Raw genomic sequence first — 24,749 nt, 5'->3', positions numbered from 1 at the left:
ATTATATGAAATCATGAAAAAGTTATGTTTGTTACACGCAAAAGGAAAAGTAAAATAATTAATTTTGTTCAGATGAATATATTAAGAACCACGATTCTTACATAATGATAGCTTATTGTTTCTATAGATTAACTAGGTACATTAATTTATGTCTTAAAATGGATAATTCAAAGTTGTTTACAACAAACATTTTCATATTCTTTATTAGCGTTGAACGTAGATAATAATAACTTATAACCAATCCTTTGGTGATTTGATATGTTTGCGGATTCTTGAGATGATTTATCAAAAATATAACCACGAAAGAGTAAAGCATATTATTCTCTTTAAACCAGATCGCGAAGTTTCATTTTCTTATATTGTAATTTTCTCATTTAAGGTAAAATAGCTAAAATTTTTATCAGCAAAAATAAGAGCAGACAATACTTTTTTATTTTAATTTTATTTTTTTATTTTTTTACATAATAATTTGGCACAAACGTACAGTGTTATATAACACACAGTTATTCACAATTATTGCTACCGTAATTACATCAACTAGAATACTGGCGCGTCAGAAACGGCCCAGTTCAATGTGCCTTACAAATAGAAAATGACTGATGACTGTATAGTTCAAGAGATCCTAGAAGTGTCTTGGCACCTACCAAAGAATGATCTATGTCTGACAATGGAAAATGGATTTTTTTTTCTGTTTGTCAAACTTTAAATATCAAATTCCAATAGCTGTATGTTGGCCATCGTGTTGATGGGTCTTTCCCAAAATGCCATATGCACAACCAGGGTCCTAGGGGAACTAACCTATGCAATTTGAGACAGAACAGATCCTTTCAGTGCTTTCTGAGAAATAGCGGTAACAAAAAAAAAAAAAAAAAAAAAAAAAGACAGACGGACGGACGGACAGACGGACGGACGAGCAGACAGACAGACGGACAATCTGAATACTGTAGAGCACCCGCATCTCGATGCGGGGCTCTGATTACTTGTATATTATTCCTTTATTATTGTGTTAATGATAAAATATTGAACGGAACTGTCTTTTTTTCTACATCAGTAACAACATTCAACACATATGCCTGGAATCAAAATATATAATAGATATAATTGTTCACGTGTTTGGAATTGTATCCACTAAACGTAAGTAAATTCCGGTCATTATTATCATTTATTATTTAATTCTTGTCCAGACAATTAATGACCAGTTGATGATGAAGTAATGGTGATGGTGTTATTTTTAAAAGAGGTCATAGTAATAGTAACATTGGTAGATGCAATCTCATTGCGGACCCTTGCATGCCACAACAAATTTCTGTCACTTAATCTACAAGTTGGCCGAAAAGTCTAAAAATGTCATAGTGACGTCATATATTGTGTTCCTAGGTCAACAAACGATCAATCCGTAAGCCGTTGACATGACATGGTTCATGGTTTTTATGTGGTCCTAGTGGCAATAGCAATGACAGATGTACCAAGTCTTAACGTCATTATTTTATGAGGTCCTAGTGGTGGTAACAGTTCAAAATAAACATCTATTCCTTATATTTACAGTTTTTCAAGTAAATGATTATTATTTTTTCCAGCGGCAGTTGCATATTTTTAATTAAAATACCGATATTTTTTCTCTCTCGTCATCATCAACGAATTCGATTGAACAGCTGAAGAGTCATTCATATGTTCCCGCCAAAAGTAGGGTCATGACCCCACGTTGAGCACTACGCCATCCACTATTCACGTAACAATAGAATCGCCGCGCGTGTTGTGCTAACATTATACACTGATAATGATAATACTAGAAAGCATGGTTATTGAGTCTATGTCAGTGCAAAATGTAAATATAGATGTACCAAATCGTGATGACGTCATGGTTCTATGAGATCCTAGTGGTGGTAACAGTGATATATGTATCAAATCGTGATGACGTCATTATTCTATGAGGTCCTAGTGGTAATAACAGTGATAGATGTACCAGGTTGGAGGAGTGCTGGTATAAGGAACCTCGCCTTCTGAATTGTCAATGTTTCCATTAGGTTCGCTATCAAAGAAGGTGTAACCAGGTTCTACGGTCATCCCACTGACCAACTGACAGCTAGAGCTTGAATATCGGAACAGGATAAATGGTGTTGACACAGGAAAGGTGGTCTCCACGGCTACCGATCCATCGCTTCTGTAATCATATATGAAACATGACAACATGATAATTAGAAGTCAAGCATTACTCGACAAATAAATGATTGAATGAAAAGATGCCAAGATTCGAGATTCCAGCACGTTGAAATACATGTAATATTAGAAAAAAAACACCGAGAAAAAGCCCATTCAAAAATTAACATATATCCGCATACATTTGGAAAAAATACGTATAAAAGTCTGTCACATTTATTTCATATATGTATCAATGATTCATTACCACTTTTTCCAGAGTGATTGCATTTCTGTAATTCTAAGTAATACTTGGTGATAGCGATCATTTTTTTTTCTCTCGCTATTGGTTTTAATGTGATACCTCATTTGACATTGTTGCACTAAATGTTTTTGGAATGCTTAGGTATGTGCAAAGATTAGGGATAGAATCATTTTAGTTCATTACAAATGTACATGTGATTGTAAACATGTAACAAAGACCGATTATCATTCCATCACGACCTCAAATGACCTAAACCATCAATAGACCGTAAACTAAAATTACAACCTTTGATAAAAAGAAGCTGTGCAACCTAGTGTAAAATCAACGATAACGCTGCAATGTGACAAAAATACAATGTTGCTACAATTTTACAAAATGACAAAAAAACAAAACTACACTGTAACGTTACAGTCTGATCACATCACAGGCTAGCAACCAAACAAGGAGAGCAAGACAGGACAAATGTCACATACAACGTTCTGGCAACTAAACGGCAAAGTTGCTACAAAGTTGGAAAAAAGTCAGGACCAATTTCTTATATAAAATAACATTAACAAAAACATTCGCAGACATCATGTTGCCAAATTTACTACAACGTTGATAAAAATGTTGAGAAATTTAAGTCGTTAGAACAACGTTCAGTGCCAACATTCTCAGTTTATCTTCTTGCAGCAAATAAAGTTCAACATTTCCAGAACACAGAAAGTATAGAGAAACTACTGCAGCACTGTTGCGAAATTAGCAGAAACAAAAACAGTCAGGGCAACTTTTGCGTTCAACCTTGTGGCATCTGAACTTCAAACTTGGTAAATAATATAAAAAAAAACGTTTACAATCTTCTGGCAATTACACTACAACGCTGTGACACTTTTGGCAAAAGATGCCAAGAAAACTTTCATTTACAATATCCAGGAAACGTTCATGGACCAGACTGCAATGATAGGGACATGAAGACGTAAAAAAATTAAAACATTCACAAATGTTTTTCTTGTACCAAACGTTCAACTATGGTATAACGTTGGAAGAAAATTTCATAAACGACAGGGAAATTCTTAATTAACTTTATTAACGATTTTAATTTGTAATTTTGTTATGAATTTAGCAAATAAGCAAGAAAACTTCCACACCAAACTTTCTACAAAGTAAACATGGACGTTGTAACAAAGACAGAAAACATCAGAAAACTTTCCCATGCAACTCTTTAGTAACTAAACTGTAAAATTTTACAAAAAGTTTGAACAAGTAAAACGTTAAACGTCACTTGCAACTTTTTGACATCCTAACTATAACTTTATAATCTGACTGAAGACCGACATAGACACGACTGTACGTGCTTACTACGATGGGTTTTGTTGACTTACTGACAAACAATGATCAGACCAACGTATATATGGTACACATACTTGCAACAGAAGTATAGATCTGTGTTTGAGCCATAATTGCCGTCAGGTAGAACACCCGTCCCCTGGGACCTGCCGCTTGGTGCGCTGTCCTCCTCGTCAAATGTTATCATACCCATGGTAAAACCTTAAAAACAAATTGTTTTAAAATGATTTAATATTACATATACATGTATATGTTACACTCAATTACATTAGTTCAGATGTTTGAGGTTATTTTTGTATTGTATGAAATAAAGGCACGTGAATTATTATGCTTTTGTGGGTCAGATATCAATGGGCCACAACATTTGGTTTATTGTAAAATAAGTAAAAACATGAAAATTAATGCCTTATTAGAATACTGTATTGAGTTGTTTAAATTAAATTATAAGCATTATTCTTAAATCTTTATCTTTAAAATCTTTAAAAAACCAACAGAAGGATATTCGCGTCTATGAAGAATGTCCTTCTTTGACTTAAACCTAAAAGGTATTGAGTATAATGCTTATTTTGTTAAAATGTAGTTGTTTTGAAACAATCTGGTTAACAATATTGAACAAAACAGATTCCTCCGATAGCAATTTAGCGTTGTTTATTAAACGAATGATATAAAGATTATAAACAACACACAACTTGGACACTTTTTCATGACAATTTAAGACCTACTTACTGTAAATCACTTTATTTTCGCGATATGCCAATTTTCGCATTGTTTCGCGAAAGGTTTTTCACGCGAATTCAAACGTTTCGCGAATAATTGTGTAAACATGTTTATAAAATGAAAATAGACTCAACAGTCCTTGATCGTGAATTTACGTAAGTGCGAATATTTTGAAATTAACGAAGACGCACAATGTAGTATAATAAATTGCGAAAATGAAGTGGTTCGCAATGACCCCTTTACCGCCATCCACATTGATCGATTGTTTTAGTTACTTCTTGGACACGAGTTTCCCTTCCTTATAACAACAATAACAAGTTATGATATCCTGACGTTAAAGGTCCATTGCTAAAATAATCATTTGGGAACGATTTCCCTATCTAAGATAACGAGTATATATAAATTACCAATCCCTGACTACAATATCGTCTCTCCTTTGTTTTCAGACCTCTGATCAATCACTTATTTTAAAGTCCCCCGATAAATACGTTATTATTACCAATAAGGCACGATTTCCTCTGAATTTAATCTTTAAACGAAGGTCACTTGATATATATTTTCCAGTGAAACAACACAACAAGATTCGCCTTTTTCAGAAAAACCCCCATATATTTTACAATAATACTTTTTTTGACGGTTAAAATGATCTCGCGGAAATCATTCGCCGAAAACTTAAAGTAGAAACGATGAATTCCAAACGAGACGGAATTTCCGTAATTTTAGAAATTGTCGCGGCTATGTGGGAAATATCAAAAGCGCAAATTATGTCGCTGAGAGATTTATATTACTATATCCAGAGCACAAAAGTTCATTTGTGAGACTCACAATTCGGACATTTCTCATTTCTCATAACGATTGTAAAACAATACCTAATATCCTTACTTATCCCGACGACCCGCTGTTATAATAATTGTTCACATGGACACAATCCATCCTTTCTTATTTTATTTGCAAGCTATTTTACAACCTCACTACGAATGTTAATTGCCGTTCTCACGACTCGGACATGATCCCTCTTTCTCATAACGTTTTTAACAACCTATACCATGCTATACCATCTTTAGTATACATTCCTGACTACGAAGGCTAATCGCCGTACTCACCACTGGGACATGTTCCACCCTTTCTCATGACACAGTAGTCCCCGACAGGCCAGGCACTGGATCCCGAACCTGTGGCCTTGGTGCAGAAATGCCATTCGATGTGAGTTTGGTTAGCATAACCTGTAAAAGCAAGAATATATCGGATAAAATAAACCAATATGATGATGTACTACAATTTGAGCACCAGCAGCAAACATGAAAGATTGTTACTAGTTTCAGAAGTTATTTCCATAGACATTACGTTTTTACCACTTATTAACTCCACTCAATACACATCTATAGGTATTTGCATTTCTATATAAGATATCTGTAATTCGATATAACGTTCCAGTGAAATTGATTTTGGTCATTTGTAAAAAAAAAAAAAAAAATAAAAAAAATATCTGTTTAAAAATACTTTGTCTAGAATATTAGGATAACCTCCCTTATATCGCTTATACAGATGCACAATCCTGTATTTCAGACTGCAATTCAACAATGTATGGAAAAGATCCTAGGAATGTAGTATTTTCTATTTACATGTACAATGCATTTCTATTTTAAGATTAAAAAAGTATAAATAGCTTCCATTTGTATTTATATATACTTTGTGAATAATTGTATGTTTATAAATCTACATATATCTAAACTACATACTTTTGTGTTTTGTAAATAGGTATGCACTTGATTATTTTGATATTTAAAATTATATCATATTATATATGCTCTGATTTTCTGCTATTCTCATTGGATAATACATGGTAATACAGGTTCGATATGTAGCATATCGAATCGATGTTTCCATTCTTAGAAACAATGAGCCAATTTTGTGAACTTCATTCCCCCGCCGTTAAGTTCTTCAGGGTGGCGTCCTAGGGCCATATGTTTTTCTTGTAATTAATATGCACACAGCTATGTCAAAGAAACTTCATATCGAATATAAAAAAGACCTTTGATTCGGTCAATATGTTTTTTTACCGCCCTGGTAGAATTTAAAATAATGACCTTGAGCTCTGTTCTTAGTCATTATTTAAATGGTGGTATTAGCCATAAGGGCTTCAACAAAGGTAATAATTGTTAAATACTTAACGTTATATTTACCCTGTAGATTAGGATTCTGAGAGAAGGTACTTTGGCCCGTCCTCTCAGGTCGCCAGCTTCTGTACCCTGTAGTGAACTGACTAGGACATCCATTGGTTGGTTGTAGTAGGGAATATGTCCCACTTGGCCATTCTATAAAACAAATAACATAGCTAAAGGCGAAATACAAAAGTTTGGAAAGAAAACAAGATAATCATGGCAATAATTTGAGAGAACGTTGACATGTGATCTCCATTGATAAATGAATGATCAAAACATAATACGCGCTAAGAAATCTTTTTTATAGAACGTGTTTCATTAGAGAAATTACTGCTTAAATTGACACTTATATGTCGTAATGAAGTGTAGACAGGGGAAATAATCACACCTCCGTACACTAGGTGGTTCTTGGTGGCCACGTCTCAGTACTTTTCAACGGTATTTTATCAATGATTAATGAACTAGGTATGAATATAATGTATTTGGTTGATGCAACTCACTTTAATACCGTAGGCATTCATCTAAACATTTATCTAAACATTCATCTTAACATTCAGCTGGCAATTATGGGCTAGAGGATGAATGCCAACTGCACAAATGGAAATAAAAGAGCGCTGGTCAATTGCCATTTTGCCATTTGACGTTTTAGTCAATTACTCTTTAGACAAAAGTTTTCACTTTACTACCTTAAAAAAATGTTTTTTTTTTTTTTTTTTTTTTTTTTTAAATATTTGTGCAGATGATTATGAATATTAAAAACCTACCGTCTTCATCACACTGGTAGTTATGAGATGACCACTGACCGCTGGCCAGGCACGTGCTGGTGTCCTGACCATTTCCTGCGTACCCTGCCAGGCACGTGAATTTGGCAGATACACCAACATCTATCTGGCCAGTAGAGGCGATGGAATTCGCCGGCGTAGAGAGGGCACTGACACATGCTGTAAGCCATAATTTAAAAAGAGTAATGATAAAGTTACATATATGTGCCATAGCTAGGCTAATATTTTGACATGTGATCTTTTGTTCGGTACTCTATTGAAAATCAATCGACTTGATGAATAAAGTTGTAAAAAAATTCAAAGGCACCGACAAACATGTATGATGCTTTACAAGTATTTGCAACAGCCAATAGTTAACACAGTGTATTAGTTCTTGATGTTTATGGTTTATTTTTGTTTAGACGAAGCAATTTCTAAAGAGGTAACTTTTTCGTTACTAACCTAACAGTCAAGAAAAGTAAATGAAATAGATGACCACACCTTCTTGGTTCTTGGACCATGGATACTCATTTTATTGCACTGCAGAAGTGGTGTTTTGACAATATTGCCAACTGCCAACACTCATTCTGAGCTCTTATTTGGCTTTGTAAAATTAAAGCCTATGCATTGTATTGTAATTCTCAAAATATCGGTTCTTTTGGAGTGCATAATATGTGAAAAGATCTTGGTAATTCGTGAATATGAAAATTACGGCACATATGACTTTAAGATTCCAGAACTGGACACCGACACAAGATTTGTTAAACAGTTGTACATATATTATTTATATTTCTGTTACTATCAATTTTACTTGTTGATGTTGGCCCACAACCATTTCGATAAATAACGGTCTCTTCTACTCTACATACAATAACAAACACGCAAATACCGAAGGTTATTCAAAGAGTACAAGCATCAATTGAACAGTACACAAAAGAAGTTCAGTACGTGAAAACAATCTGTCTTTATAACATTTGAAGATCAAAACTAAAGCCCTGACACATATAAAAAGCCTATGAGAAAATCAAGAGAGCCACCCAAACTAAAACTCCTGTTGTACAGGAGGACAGGAGGTGCAACTCTCAATGCTTAAGATTTCAGATGCTGGGTTTTGTTAGGCCAAAATTACACTAATATGTTCAAGGACTTAACGGGATTATACCCGACATAGCTTACGAGCGGTCACATACGGTATAGCAAAAATACACATAAATGTTTAACGAATTAAAAGATTACACCTGCCATAACCAACCTTTTTAGCGACCACAAAAAAAAAAAAAAAAAAAAAAAAAAGCATGACCATACGGTATGGCAACGGCGGCTAGGAATGACAAACACACCTGTGTACCCCGACACGTCGACCACTCTGACGTCAGCGTACGTGCAACACTTGCATACTCGTGCCAACAGAAACAAATTATTCCCGCTATACTTAGCGAAACGCGGGAATATTTGAGTCTCTTCTACACTACATACAATGACAAACACGACAATAGGAATAACAAAGAAATGGGATTTTTTTTACACGATCATGAACACAAGAAAATAAACTCTAAATGCCTAAATTCTGCGCTACTTTCAAACGCCTCTCGATAGAATCAGCGACATATCCATCCTTGCTGGACTCGCTACGCCAACGTCCGTTGCGTTTAAAACACCGGTCGTTTACTCCGTTGTTGGCGGCTATGCTGGCACCTCCCGATCTCAAAGAATGTAAACCAAAATTCTTGCTCTCCGAAACCAAGCTCAATCGCTTCAAGATAGCCTCTTTAGCACCGGTATAACTCAAAGGTTTATTTTTGTGAATAAAACGGCAAACTGAGCCCGACCTATAAACGGGTTTAAATAAAAAGCTGTCGGACTCTAAATTTATACTAGCGATATGAATATACCTCTTCAACATAACATAAGGGCAAGCAGCAGTTCCCCCTTTACTAATAACAATGTCACTACCGAAGCGGTACTGGTCGGTCTTGCTTTTGCGCACTACGACCGTGAAATAGCCTTCCGCAAACTTAACGTCGCAACAATGTAAATTACTTAGCTCGTTGCAACGTAAAAAACCTGAAAAACTATGCAAAATCATTGCCAAATCCCTAACCACTAACAAGTCATCCGACTGTGAAAAAATATTACTAAGATTTGTATCCGAGTCTTTTTTATACACTGGTTTTTTAGCTGTGCGCTTTGAAGCCTCCAACAGATTTTGCACGAAACTGTTTGTAGTTGGATCTGGTAAACCACGCATGTTATGTGCCCATTTGATCGCGTACACTGCTGCAGAAATGACCGCAAATGAGGATCCTTTGTTTAATAAACTGTTCAGATACAAAGAAATATGTATAGAATCGGCTGGCAACGCCGAAAAACCATGTGACTTGATAAAACACTCCCACCGTTTATAAGCGCCGAAGTATTTTATGTTCGTATTGTCGCTCCTGCTCTGTAATATCCTGTCACCCATGCCGGATACATGCTTGTATAACGTCGAAGCCTCCGTAACACTCGCAGCCTTAACTGCTTTATCAATCGCTGTGTGAAGTCCTAAACCTGTTGGAACAAATAACGAAATCGTGAAAATTCTTACAGATTAGAAAACTAAACGTATGGCGACCATTTCAAAAGTCAAAACGACTTTCCCTAAAATGCCGTTATTACCCCTACCTTTTATGGTAATGTTTTTGTTAGACAATATGCGATGATCAGAGACAAAACTGTTAAAATTGTTTTCAGTTGGGCACAAAACGGGCCAAAATGGAGAAGACTTCCACAGAGGTGCAATCAGTGTACCACATGCATGCTCGTTTAACATTTTTTTAATAATCCTACATATCAACCTAGGAGGCGGAACCAGCCAGTTGTTCAAACCTTCCCATGGGACAGTAGAACCACTGTTTCAGTACCTATGCACCAAACGCGCGAATTGAATCTATTACACATTGTATTGTAATCTGCAGCGAACCTATCCACGTCATGTGGCCCCCATAAGACCTCACAGAGATCAAACACCCACCTCTGTACAGCCCAATCATCGCTGTCCGTACATCTGCTCAAATAATCAGTAGATTTGTTCAAACGCCTGGGAACCCATTGAGTACTGATACTTACATTGTTAAGCTCACAGAAATCGCCTACTTCTCGAGCTACTGCTTGAAGATCGGCATTCCTACTACATACCTTCAGGATAGAGGCTACATTTTTGTTATCCGTAACTAATTGTACGTGCTGACATCTTATTTCATCGACAGAGCTAAACAGCACACGCTTCATACCTTCAATTTCTCTCCAGGTCGAACTACGCGTTTTTTCATCTTCACTCCAAGTACCTGTAAAAACACTCGTATTTGTGCTTAACCTATCATTTCTACGCCCCTTAGGAACGATAGTCTCACTAGACATTTCCTCCAAAGGAAATCCAAAACACGTGCTCTCACAAGCGCAATCATATCCCTCCAAAGGGATTTTTGTCAATGAAAACGGTGTCTCTAAATCGACAAGGTCATAAACATATTGACCATCATGTGCAGCAGTACCCTCCAAAGGGATCCTATAGGATTTTACATAACCCCATAACCGGTACCAGAAGCATCGGTACAAACCATCGAGTCACAAACTCTGTCCTCTTTCAAGTTAGAACCATTTTCATTCAATTTTTCAATGTTCGACTGCCAAAATACTATTTCTTCTAAAGCCCCACTACTAAGTAGAACACGCGCGTTCCAGCTGGCCTTAGCTAATACACACCTGTACAACTCACGTGTACGTAAACGCGCCACGGTACCGATCACGCTTTGCATCGATATAACACGACCTATTATACTAGCGAGATACTTAGCGGTAAACATTGAGTGACCTTTCTCATTGACCCGTGTCATTATATCGGATAGTTGATTCAACAAAAGCTCCACTCTGTCAGTCGTTACTCTGACCACGCCCACCGACATCGACCACGTGTATCCTAACCACGTGGCATGTTGTGACGGAACCCACTGACACTTCTCATGCGCTATAATAAAACCGAAATTGACCAATGAACGCCTTACATAAGTGCTGGCATCGCTGGCCCCGCCTTCGGAGGCGTTTCCACCCAAACCGTCATCAAGAAACATCACCAACTTGTGACCCATACTGCGCACATGCTTGACTACTTCATGGAGAACCTTTGTGAATATGCAGCCGGCCGTGGCTATACCGAAAGGCAAAACATTAAATACAAAATAGCGTGTACCGCTCGCAAAATTGTATTGAAAACCGAGAAACTTTCTATGCTCCGCGAAAATCTCAATGTGGTGGTAAGCAGACTTAAGATCGAATGTAAACAAATAATCGCCCTATTGGAACATATCTCTTGCGACATTAGCGTCCTCAAATTTGACCTTGAACTTATGCAAATAGAGGTTGACATGCCGACAATCTAGGACAAGGCGTGGCTTTCTGGACCTACTATACGCTACTGTGAGCGGATTAACAACAAAATGAGCCGATGTGACTTCTGAAACACAGCCCAGTTTGACTAATTTTCCAATTTCAGTTTGAACAAATGAAGCATTCTCGCGTGACGACTTATTTTTCGGAAGAACAACTGAAGGTGGGATCTCCCGAAAAGGAATTTTATAACCATTCATTGCTAACCACGGACAATACTGCGTCACAAGCGCCTGTGTTTTCCCAATAGTCTAAACACCTTTTTAATCTGCCTACAGGAGAAACATGAGAAAAATCGTTGACTTTACTAATCCAGAATATCATTACCTGAACCATTTACTAGATTGGACTTGCCAGTCTTCAACGGAACACACTTACCGCCAAACGTATCGTTTGATTGACCCATGATATCGCCATTTAGGATTTCAACATGCTTAGAAAGTAAAACATCACTTATCTTATTAGTGTAAGTCGTTCCTGTTGCTCCCATCACCGCAGGGCAATCAACCCGCCAGTGTCCAATCTTGCCACAAGCAAAACAACTCCCTAGTCTGTTAACAGCCCGTGGAATACCTCCTCTCACGCCATCTTGGATATTGCCTGTAGGCACTAGATGTCGTTGGCGCTGGTCGCCGTATGATGTGTATAACGTCCTCTCCCCCTGTTGGACTTTAGTTTAGAGTCTTTAGCCTTTCTGTTAGCCCTGGCTCTAGCAAGGTCCATTTTGCGCTCGTCGTCCAAGTCTGAAGCGATAGGGTTGGCGATGTATTCGTCAACGGCTTTCCACCCACAGTCCGAAGTATCGGCTGGCTTAATTAGCTTTTGTCTATAGTTAATTAAACTGATACCTTCAACAAGCTTGGCCTTTGGATGCGTGTGGCTCTGTCGTAGATAATCGCTCCGCTTCCATAAGTTTAGCCCTGACTTTACCGTTGAATTTATACTGATCCTCTCCTCACAGCTCTTCCTGGAAAATTTGTGAGGCTCGGCACACATGAGATTTTGCTGTACCTCGAAAACTGAGCTCACATACGTTCATAGCTTTCAAAAGCATCCAATTTATGAGTAATTAAGGCACTTTTTGGACGAAATGTCATCTTGTGAAGCTTCGACAGCTGCGTACACCAGTGATAAAATCTTCCTAGTAGCGACATTATGCAAAAAAACAACTAGCACCGAAAAAAAGCATGACCATACGGTATGGCAACGGCGGCTAGGAATGACACACACACACCTGTGTACCCCGACACGTCGACCACTCTGACGTCAGCGCACGTGCAACACTTGCAAACTCGTGCCGACAGAAACAAATTATTCCCGCTATACTTAGCGAAACGCGGGATATTTGAGCGAAACGCGGGACAAACCTGACTTTATTGATTTTTTTTACATCACGATCATGAACACAAGAAAATAAACGCTAAATGCCTAAATTCTGCGCTACTTTCAAACGCCTCTCGATAGAATCAGCGACATATCCATCCTTGCTGGACTCGCTACGACAACGTCCGTGGCGTTTAAAACACCGGTCGTTTACTCCGTTGTTGGCGGCCATGCTGGCACCTCCCGATCTCAAAGAATGTAAACCAAAATTCTTGCTCTCCGAAACCAAGCTCAATCGCTTCAAGATAGCCTCTTTAGCACCGGCATAACTCAAAGGTTTATTTTTGTGAATTAAATGGCAAACTGAGCCTGACCTGTAAACGGGTTTAAATAAAAAGCTATCGGACTCTAAATTTATACTATCGATATGAATATACCTCTTCAACATAACATATGGGCAAGCAGCAGTTCCCCCTTTACTAATAACAATGTCACTACCGAAGCGGTACTAGTCGGTCTTGCTTTTGTGCACTACGACCGTGAAATAGCCTTTCGCAAACTTAACGTCGCAACAATGTAAATTACTTAGCTCGTTGCAACGTAAAAAACCTGAAAAACAAAGCAAAATCATTGCCAAATCCCTAACCACTAACAAGTCATCCGACTGTGAAAAAATATTACAAAGATTTGTATCCGAGTCTTTTTTATACACTGGTTTTTTAGCTGTGCGCTTTGAAGCCTCCAACAGCTTTTGCACGAAACTGTTTGTAGTTGGATCTGGTAAACCATGCATGCTATGTGCCCATTTGATCGTGTACACTGCTGCAGAAATGACCGCAAATGAGGATCCTTTGTTTAATAAACTGTTCAGATACAAACAAATATGTATGGAATCGGCTGGCAACGCCGAAAAAACCATGTGACTTGATAAAACACTCCCAACGTTTATAAGCGCCGAAGTATTTTATGTTCGTATTGTCGCTCCTGCTCTGTAATATCTTGTCACCCATGCCGGATACATGCTTGTATAACGTCGAAGCCTCCGTAACACTCGCAGCCTTAACTGCTTTATCAATCGCTGTGTGAAGTCCTAAACCTGTTGGAACAAATAACGAAATCGTGAAAATTCTTACAGATTAGAAAACTAAACGTATGGCGACCATTTCAAAAGTCAAAACGACTTTCCCTAAAATGCCGTTATTACCCCTACCTTTTATGGTAATGTTTTTGTTAGACAATATGCGATGATCAGAGACAAAACTGTTAAAATTATTTTCAGTTGGGCACAAAACGGGCCAAAATGGGAAGACTTCCACAGAGGTGCAATCAATGTACCACATGCATGCTCGTTTAACATTTTTTAATAATCCTACATATCAACCTAGGAGGCGGAACCAGCCAGTTGTTCAAACCTTCCCATGGGACAGTCCACTGTTTCAGTACCTATGCACCAAACGCGCGAATTGAATCTATTACACATTGTATTGTAATCTGCAGCGAACCTATCCACGTCATGTGGCCCCCATAAGACCTCACAGAGATCAAACACCCACCTCTGTACAGCCCAATCATCGCTGTCCGTACATCTGCTCAAATAATCAGTAGATTTGTTCAAACGCCTGGGAACCCATTGAGTACTGATACTTACATTGTTAAGCTCACAGAAATCGCCTACTTCTCGAGCTACTGCTTGAAGATCGGCATTCCTACTACATACCTTCAGGATAGAGGCTACATTTTTGCTATCCGTAACTAATTGTACGTGCTGACATCTTATTTCATCGACAGAGCTAAACAGCACACGCTTCATACCTTCAATTTCTCTCCAGGTCGAACTACGCGTTTTTTCATCTTCACTCCAAGTACCTGTAAAAACACTCGTATTTGTGCTTAACCTATCATTTCTACGCCCCTTAGGAACGATAGTCTCACCAGACATTTCCTCCAAAGGAAATCCAAAACACGTGCTCTCACAAGCGCAATCATATCCCTCCAAAGGGATTTTTGTCAATGAAAACGGTGTCTCTAAATCGACAAGGTCATAAACATATTGACCATCATGTGCAGCAGTACCCTCCAAAGGGATCCTACAGGATTTTACATAACCCTCATAACCGGTACCAGAAGCATCGGTACAGACATCGAGTCACAAACTCTGTCCTCTTTCAAGTTAGAACCATTTTCATTCAATTTTTCAATGTTCGACTGCCAAAATACTATTTCTTCTAAAGCCCCACTACTAAGTAGAACACGCGCGTTCCAGCTGGCCTTAGCTAATACACACCTGTACAACTCACGTGTACGTAAACGCGCCACGGTACCGATCACGCTTTGCATCGATATAACACGACCTATTATACTAGCGAGATACTTAGCGGTAAACATTGAGTGACCTTTCTCATTGACCCGTGTCATTACATCGGGTAGTTGATTCAACAAAAGCTCCACTGTCTCAGTCGTTACTCTGACCACGCCCACCGACATCGACCACGTATATCCTAACCAAGTGGCATGTTGTGACGGAACCCACTGACACTTCTCATGCGCTATAATAAAACCGAAATTGACCAATGAACGCCTTACATAAATGCTGGCATCGCTGGCCCCGCCTTCGGAGGCGTTTCCCACCCAAACCGTCATCAAGAAACATCACCAACTTGTGACTTATACTGCGCACGTGCTTGACTACTTCAAGGAGAACCTTTAAGAATATGTAGCCGGCCGTGGCTATACCGAAAGGCAAAACATTAAATACAAAATAGCGTGTACCGCTCGCAAAATTGTATTGAAAACCGAGAAACTTTCTATGTTCCGCGAAAATCTCAACGTGGTGGTAAGCAGACTTAAGATCGAATGTAAACAAATAATCGCCCTGTTGGAACATATCTCTTGCGACTTTAGCGTCCTCAAATTTGACCTTGAACTTATGCAAATAGAGGTTGACATGCCGACAATCTAGGACAAGGCGTGGCTTCCCGGACCTACTATACGCTACTGTGAGCGGATTAACAACAAAAGGAGCCGATGTGACTTCTGAAACACAGCCCAGTTTGACTAATTTTCCAATTTCAGTTTGAACAAATGAAGCATTCTCGCGTGACGACTTATTTTTCGGAAGAACAACTGAAGGTGGGATCTCTCGAAAAGGAATTTTATAACCATTCATTGCTAACCACGGACAATACTGCGTCACAAGCGCCTGTGTTTCCCAATAGTCTAAACACCCTTTTAACCTGCCTACAGGGGAAACATGAGAAAAATCGTTGACTTTACTATCCAGAATATCATTACCTGAACCATTTACTAGATTGGACTTGTCAGTCTTCAACGGAACACACTTACCGCCAAACGTATCGTTTGATTGGCCCATGATATCGCCATTTATGATTTCAACATGCTTAGAAAGTAAAACATAACTTATCCTATTAGTGTAAGTCGTTCCTGTTGCTCCCATCACTACAGGGCAATCAACCCGCCAGTGTATAATCTTGCCACAAGCAAAACAACTCCCTAGTCTGTTAACGGCCCGTGGAATACCTCCTCTCACGCCATCTTGGATATTGCCTGTTGGCACTAGATGTCGTTGGCGCCGTATGGTGTGTATAACATCCTCTCCCCCTGTTGGACTTTTGTTTAGAGTCTTTAGCCTTTCTGTTAGCCCTGGCTCTAGCACGGTCCATTTTGCGCTCGTCGTCCAAGTCTGAAGCGATAGGGTTGGCGATGTATTCGTCAACGGCTTTCCACCCACAGTCCGAAGTATCGGCTAGCTTAATTAGCTTTTGTCTATAGTCAATTAAACTGATACCTTCAACAAGCTTGGCCTTGGATGCGTGTGGCTCTGTCGTAGATAATCGGTCCGCTTCCATAAGTTTAGCCCTGACTTTACCGTTGAATTTATACTGATCCTCACAGCTCTTCCTGGAAAATTTGCGAGGCTCGGCACACATGAGATTTTACTGTATCCTCGAAAACTGAGCTTCAGAACTATCGTTCATCTTGCTTTCAAAAGCATCCAATTTATGAGTAATTAAGGCACTCATTTTGGAGACAATGTCATCTTGTGAAGCTTCGACAGATGCGTTCACACTGGCAGTGATAAAATCTTCCTAGTAGTAGACATTATGCAAAGGCAATAAGCAACAACTAGCACCGATAAAAGCATGACCATACGGTATGGCAACGGCAGCTAGGAATGACACACAAACCTGTGTACCCCGACACGTCGACCACTCTGACGTCAGCGCACGTGCAACACTTGCAAATTCGTGCCGACAGAGACAAATTATTCCCGCTATACTTAGCGAAACGCGGGAATATTTGAATAATAACGTAAGAAAATTTATACCGATGGCCTGGGATGAGGTTACAATACCTAACAAATGCAAGATTCCGTGTTTAATCAGTTAACAGTGAAGATTCATTTCGCTGTTTCGCCGTCTACCGCGGTGATAATCAAGTAATGCCCTCTCAGAAGGATGACGGCGGTAAACATAAAACTTATCAATAATTAATTTATTTTATCTTTTTGTTCAAAAGATGATGATAAGTGTAGTATCAACGTTAAGATAATAACTTTTGCGACTCTATAAAGTTATCGAACTTGTTTTACATTCCCATTTTGAAAATCAAAAGCCGTTTCGCAAAAGGCTGGGTTCTTCTAAAGTCGAATATATATCCCCCCTCCCCCTCCCCCCCCAACGTTTACCTTGTTCAACAAAACTGTTATAAACAATACTGTTATGAAATGTAAATTTCATATTATAAAAATATAATCAATTGAGGTAATAAACAGACAAAATGAATGTATAAATATGTTTTATGTACTATACATTGTACCTCCATACAATGAATCTAATTTAACAATTTTGTTCATATAGTCCAAATTTAACAAAACAACAAAGAAGCAACTTAGCTATGACGAATATTTTCACATTTTTTTTTGCTGCATGCAAAAACTGAAACATTAACTGAATGCGACAATATACACAGATAAATTACCATGTTTAACAATGATAGCGGTTTGACTGGACAATGGCACACACAAATCTGATCTTGAAATAGTCACGGACCCACACAGGTTGTTCTGAAAAATAAGACGCAATGAATAAAAATAGTTTTAGAGAAAATTAACTAAGCATATCTAATAATCAATAAGCATATTAAGAGTTATTTGTCCTGTGCCGCTCTTAAAACTTCCCGCGATTAGTTGAAATTAAAATACAATGTACAGCCATATACTATTCAATTTATGTTTCGTGACCCGGAATTGATTGGAATCGGCCCAATATATTTTAGCACGATTAGCGAGTTATATCTTTGCTTCGATTTTCGTTATTTCTTTGTAGTTTTATTACAAAATATAATCTTAATGATTTAAGCGTCGATACACAGGATTCATCCTTCCGTTATAGACACAAAATACGTTAGATACATCAAAATGAAAATTTATTCCATATACATATAAGGAAACAGATTATAGAGATAGCATGGAAACAAAAGTAAATGTTAGCAATGGCAACATTAAACAAGTAAGTTTACACTTAAACCATCTTCGATATTCCAAGGGTCACTATCACTGTCATTTTACCTAAGCCTGGACTATGTCGTATAAAACATAGTCTAAATGTTGATATATTTGATATAAATACACCGGGAGAATTATTCATGAATTATTAGTTTACGACAGTAATCAGGCAAAAACAATTTAAATTCCTCTTCGAATAAAAAATACACATAGAGTAAAACGAGTATAAAATGTTGAAGTGTTAAAAAGTAACTCTTTAAACAGTCTGTAAAGAATATTTAGTAATAGATAATTGTTCGATAACTCACAGGAACGTAATCAAAATCCGATGTATGTTTCCATCCATGGTTATCTGTTAATGGTGACGCAGGGCTTTCCACCAATTCGCACACGAGCTGGTCTCTACTGTAGTTGATTGCGTCACAGCGTCCATTCTGGACACACATGGCACCGCATTGTATCTCTCCAACGTCAGACAGAGCAGAAAAGGAGTACTTTCTCGTATTACTTTGGAAGACTCCAAATGCCACAGAACCGCATGCTGATAAAATACCAAGTGATCTACAAAAAGACACATAGAATGATGAATGTAATTAAAATGTAAATCGACTAACAAACAGGAATATCACATGATGAATGATAATAAAATTTCATTTGTCCTACAAAAAGACACATGGGATTATGAAAGATAATATTTTCTTATTAAGTTCAGTGCAACAGTCGTAGATTCGATTTGTACATTCAAATATATATCATCTGTATCATTTATCATTATAATAACTTGGCATTTAAAATTGCAAATAAATACAGCATGCAAATAGACGAAATACGTATTTATTCTAAGTGAGTATAAATTCTTACCTTAGAATAAAAGAGAACATTGTTCGAGTGTGTTGACCGAACATCTCACCATGTCAAGACCCAATATCTCTATCGAACAACTCAGAGACGGAGCACTTCTATGATGCGAAGGCGACAAACGTTCACTTAATGATCGCCTTTGATTGGTTCCCACGAAATTTCTTTATCTTTGTCAATATTACGTAACAATAACAGATTATCACTTTCAGAAATTCTTTTACTCCTGTACTTAGAGTGGAATTCTAAAGGACCGCGTAGGTCATTATTCAAAGTACAGATGTAGTTAAATATATAGATTTTACTGACAATACATACAATATCTACGGTGGTTGGGAACGGACATGCCAAAAAATAAATGTTGCGTTCGAACAATATACTATTGGGCGAGAACGAAATATAATCTCAAGGGAACGTTGTAATAATTGCATTCGAACACAATAATATTGCGTTCGAAGAAAATGACAATGTTTGACCTTATCCTTTGTGAAATATTGCTGCAGTTGTATCAACTACTTATTAAAATGACTAAATAGTTACATTAAATTACTATATTTCAAATTTATAGTAATGAATCTAAAGTTTGCAGTGTATACAATTTGAATTTGTGTCTTTTAATTCAGTGTTTGCATTAAATAGTTTGCATTAATAATGTAGAAAACACTGAATCTATAATTTGGCATTTTAAAATGAGTTGACTTATTGTTTATAAAAGACCTCTTTCATTCAATACCATTGCAAACAAACAATAAAGTATTATCCATATCTACATATAGGATAAAAGAATATTAAAACCTCATAGAACGTTATATCAGTGGATAAAATAATGGTTCATAAGTTATAGACCATATCTTATTACTGCGGTCGCTGGGTTACTGTTATATCATTCATATATGATAATGAGCTCTAAATAATTTCGTTCAACCGCAATAATTTCGTTCCAAGGAAAAAAATATGTGGATCCCACTTAATAATTATTTGGTCTCCATGCAATAATATTTCGTTCAAACATGATAATTTAATTTTTCCATGTCCGTTCCAAGTCACCGTACATATCAATTCAGCCGAATTAAACGTTACCATAAAGACAAAGACATGGACACGATGTAAAGTTGAGTAAATATCTTTCTTTGTTAGACCTGAGTACTTGACATATTAGAATTAACATAGTTATATCAAAGGGGTTTTACTATAATATGTATATCGATTTGTGACATCAGATCATTCAAATGTATTCTGTTTGTGAAAAAGCTTCCTTTTGTACACAGATAATTTTAGAAGTTCATAATTTTCTCATACTTGATAACTTTGATTTTTTATGTATGTCAACAATGGCATCTCTTCATCATTACGATTCAATAGTAAATCGGTACCTCAACCTATAGGACGCTGAAAATTTAAATACAGCCGTGACGATCAATGGATAACTCACACAGGAAATAGGGATTATATTCCGGGCTTGGATTTCATCCAACATGAAATTAACAAAAATGCATTGAAATACAAGGGTTTTTTAAAATTACATTGTTGCTTCACGTAGGTTTGCGTGCATAGAACATGTTCTTACAGTTTTACTCATTTAAATGATTTCAAGAATTTAGGCACCTTATTGAGCTAATGATTTAAGTTTGATACCGTGAAATGAATGTACTTATTGATGATGTCCGTTTTGTATGTGGGAAACATGTATTTTTGAAATTGCCTAAAATATGTATCCTAGCATCGAATATGTTCCAATGAGCCTTTTTTTGTTGAAAAGTAGTTTTTAAAAGCAATCACATTTTTAGAACTCTTTTCTATTAATGACATTGATGTTATTGGACAACTAGGGGACGAATTTATTTAAAAATGATTTTTTTTAAATTTTTTTTTTTCATTCTAAATCTAACTCTCTTGGTGGCAGATTTTTTCTTCTTCATATACTATGAAGAAAAATCTGAGAATGGCGCGAAAATCCGACGTAATCATGACGTCACATTGCGTATTGATTTTGAAAAAAAATAATCCATTGGAAAATCAATGGAATCGTACGTTTAAGCGTATTTTATGTTATCAAGTAGCCTCAAAAATTAATTGAAAGCATTAATGTGACTTTTTTTTAACTTCATCGGGTTATGAAATAAATTTTGTTTGCACGGATTTACACTGTTTGCAAACAAAATTTCTTTCAAACTCCTTTGAAGTTAAAACATAGTAACACCAATGCTTAAAAAACTGCAATGCTTCTTTCTTTCCATCATGATCCGTAAGCAATGTGAATATGACACATCTTGCAATGACATATAGCAAATATATTCCATGATAAGTTGTCCCAGCTTATCGATGTACTGTAACTCAGTCTGTTATAAAAAAGAAAGCATGTGATTGATAGGTGACAAAGACAACATACATTGTTACCCGGCTCTTTATAGAAATGTAAAGAAAATATTTTGGATTTTTTTTACACGAAAACTGTCTGAAAATTGTTATAAGTATTGATTGATTAGAATGTTTACTTTCTATTTCAAACACTGGGTATGATTTCCTTTTATGTATTATAATTGTGATAACGTTGGTGTCAAATTTCAGTCAGGGTTGTGACCGATATTTTTGATACGTGTATCAAACCATGTAATCAATACAAAAACCTTCTGATCGTTACCTATTTTTCGGTGGGTTGGGATTTGTTGGGTTAAGTTATTTAATGTCGTTTTTTTCCCGATTGATTATTGAATAGTATTAAAGACAGTAGAAAACTTTCTTGATTTTATCATTATTTTAATGATATGACCGGCGTCTTTTTTCTCGCAGTTTTTGCGGCCATTGTTATGGCGATTGCCGACTTTTTCTTTTATGAATGAAGATCTACTATGTAGCTCTTGATATCATATCTGAAAAAAAATGTGTAACATAAAGTATTTTTACAAATGGATTGCACATCACGCTTACATATATTGAATATAAGAAGCACTCTTAAAACATGAACTCGCCCATACCACGTCAAGTTCTTAAATCATAAGTATTGCAAGACATCGGCAATTAAAGGGAAATATCAAAATGACAACTTAAATATAACTTTATTAATTATCTTTGTTTTGGTCTTTACCTTATTTATCATTCAAATGACAAGTAATTCGTTAACCATAATGTAATTTTCTAACAGAATTCTGATTTTTCAAAATTATTTTTTGTGTGTGTATCAAGTCGTAAAATAAAGCAGCTACGTGGTTCTGTTCAACATGTCTTTGAAAGAGTATTAAGTACGGGTGTATAAACATCATCCAGATTATAATATCTTTATTGCTTTATTTGGTTAATTACGTATGGTAACGAAACATTCATTGACCCGTTTCCGTTTATCTGTTCCTGGTTTTAGACTAGATCGATTAAACCGATAAGTGTTACATATAAGCAGGAAGCAATCGACTTCCTTAGTTCTCCCGTATTCCTTTCAAATAATCTGAAAAAATATTATCCTTCCAGATTAAGCATTGACAACATGGATCGATTTCAAAAAATACTGACGGAACCAACTAAGTCTGGTTATTTTTTTTTCTAACAAGAATAAAATACGTATCCTATCATCGAACATGTTCCAAGGAGCCTTTTTTGTTGAAAAGTAGTTTTTAAAAGCAATTACATTTTTAGAACTCTTCGGGAGAGATTTCCTATTAATGACAGTGATGTTATTGGACAACTAGGGGACGAATTTATTTAAAAATGATTATTTTTTATCAGTTTTTTCATTCTAAATCTAACTCTCTGAGTGGCAGATTTTTTCATCTTCATACAATATGAAGAAAAATCTGAGAATGGCGCGAAAATCCGACGTAATCATAACGTCACAATAGAGACGTCAACATTGTGTATTGATTTTGAACAAATAATCCATTGGAAAATCAATGGAATCGTACGTTTAAGCTTATTTTATGTTATCAAGTAGCCTCAAAAATTAATTATAAGACTTCATGTGACTATTTTTTTTAACTTCATCGGGTTATGAAATAAATTTTGTTTACAAACTTTGGTGAGAATCCGCTGCATGGATTTACACTGTTTGCAAACAAAATTTCTTTCATACTCCTTTGAAGTTAAAAAATAGTAACATCAATGCTTAAAAAACTGCAATGCTTCTTTCTTTCCATCATGATCCGTAAGCAATGTGAATATGACACATCTTGCAATGACTTATAGCAAATATATTCCTTGATATGTCCCAGCTTACCGATGTACTGTTATAAAAAAGAAAGCATGTGATTGATAGGTGACAAAGACAACATACATTGCTACCCGGCTCTTTATAGAAACGTAAAGAAAATATTTTTGATTTTTTCACACGAAACTGCCTGAAAATTATTATGAATATTGATTGATTAGAATGTTTACTTTCTTTTTCAAACACTGGGTAAGATTTCCTTTTATTTTTATAATTGTGATAACGTTGGTGTCAAATCTCTTTTTTTCTCGCAGTTTTTGCGGCCATTGTTATGGCGATTGCCGACTTTTCCTTTTATGAATGAAGATCTACTATGTAGCTCTTGATATCATATCTGAAAAAAAATGTGTAACATAAAGTATTTTTACAAATGGATTGCACATCACGCTTACATATATCGAATATAAGAAGCACTCTTCAAACATGAACTCGCCCATACCACGTCAAGTTCTTAAATCATAAGTATTGCAAGACATCGGCAATTAAAGGGAAATATCAAAATGGAAACCTAAATATAACTTTATTACTTATCTTTGTTTTGGTCTTTACCTTATTTATCATTCAAATGACAAGTAATTCGTTAACCATAATGTAATTTTCTAACAGAATTTTGATTTTTCAATTTTTGTGTGTGTGTGTATCAAGTCGTGAAATAAAGCAGCTACGTATATCTATTCAACATGTCTTTGTAAGAGTATTAAGTACGGGTGTATAAACATCATCCAGACCATAATATCTTTATTGCTTTATTTGGTTAATTACGTATGCTAACGAGACATCCATTGACCCGTTTTCGTTGATCTGTTCCTGGTTTTAGACTAGATCGATTAAACCGATAAGTGTTACATATACGCAGGAAGCAATCGACTTCCTTAGTTCTCCCGTATTCCTTTCAGATAATCTGAAAAAAATATTATCCTTCCAGATTAAGCATTGACAACATGGATCGATTTCAAAAAATACTGACGGAACCAACAGAGTCTGGTTATTCTATTTCTTTTTTTTCTTACAGGAATGAAATACGTATCCTAGCATCGAACATGTTCCAATGAGCCTT

At 36.5% G+C, this 24,749-nt stretch overlaps 2 protein-coding genes and 3 pseudogenes across 2 annotated transcripts; all 5 read right to left on the bottom strand.

Annotated features, from left to right (window-relative positions):
• Nucleotides 1-850: 850 nt before the first annotated feature.
• On the bottom strand, nucleotides 851-7,754 carry LOC138322272 (uncharacterized). Its single transcript, XM_069266310.1, has 5 exons — nucleotides 7,371-7,754; nucleotides 6,628-6,759; nucleotides 5,548-5,667; nucleotides 3,805-3,928; nucleotides 851-2,161 (listed from the first exon to the last, which is right to left on the bottom strand). The coding sequence occupies exons 1-5, from the start codon at nucleotides 7,597-7,599 to the stop codon at nucleotides 1,936-1,938; spliced, it is 831 nt and encodes a 276-aa protein (XP_069122411.1). The 5' UTR covers nucleotides 7,600-7,754; the 3' UTR covers nucleotides 851-1,935.
• Nucleotides 7,755-8,919: 1,165 nt separating this feature from the next.
• LOC138321549 (integrase/recombinase xerD homolog) lies at nucleotides 8,920-9,971 on the bottom strand. Its single transcript, XM_069265296.1, has one exon. The coding sequence runs from the start codon at nucleotides 9,829-9,831 to the stop codon at nucleotides 8,920-8,922; it is 912 nt and encodes a 303-aa protein (XP_069121397.1). The 5' UTR covers nucleotides 9,832-9,971.
• A 317-nt stretch (nucleotides 9,972-10,288) lies between these two features.
• LOC138322271 (uncharacterized) lies at nucleotides 10,289-13,193 on the bottom strand (annotated as a pseudogene).
• An 18-nt stretch (nucleotides 13,194-13,211) lies between these two features.
• Nucleotides 13,212-14,222, bottom strand: LOC138321550 (integrase/recombinase xerD homolog; annotated as a pseudogene).
• Nucleotides 14,223-15,654: 1,432 nt separating this feature from the next.
• On the bottom strand, nucleotides 15,655-19,520 carry LOC138322270 (uncharacterized; annotated as a pseudogene).
• Between the last annotated feature and the right edge of the window lie 5,229 nt (nucleotides 19,521-24,749).

The sequence above is a fragment of the Argopecten irradians genome, chromosome 4, assembly GCF_041381155.1.
Source record: "Argopecten irradians isolate NY chromosome 4, Ai_NY, whole genome shotgun sequence".
Taxonomy (NCBI): domain Eukaryota; kingdom Metazoa; phylum Mollusca; class Bivalvia; order Pectinida; family Pectinidae; genus Argopecten; species Argopecten irradians.
Note: the sequence above shows the minus strand (reverse complement) of the source record. Positions and strands in the feature narration are given on the sequence as shown.

Excerpts from the sequence above, each read along its gene's own strand:
- LOC138321549 (XM_069265296.1), bottom strand. The coding sequence starts at position 9,831 with ATGGGTGACAGGATATTACAGAGCAGGAGCGACAATACGAACATAAAA.
- LOC138322272 (XM_069266310.1), bottom strand. The coding sequence starts at position 7,599 with ATGGCACATATATGTAACTTTATCATTACTCTTTTTAAATTATGGCTT. Across the intron at positions 5,668-6,627 it reads TCAGAATCCTAATCTACAGG|GTTATGCTAACCAAACTCAC; the intron begins GTAAATATAACG and ends TTGCTTTTACAG. Across the intron at positions 3,929-5,547 it reads GGGTGGAACATGTCCCAGTG|GTTTTACCATGGGTATGATA; the intron begins GTGAGTACGGCG and ends TTTGTTTTTAAG.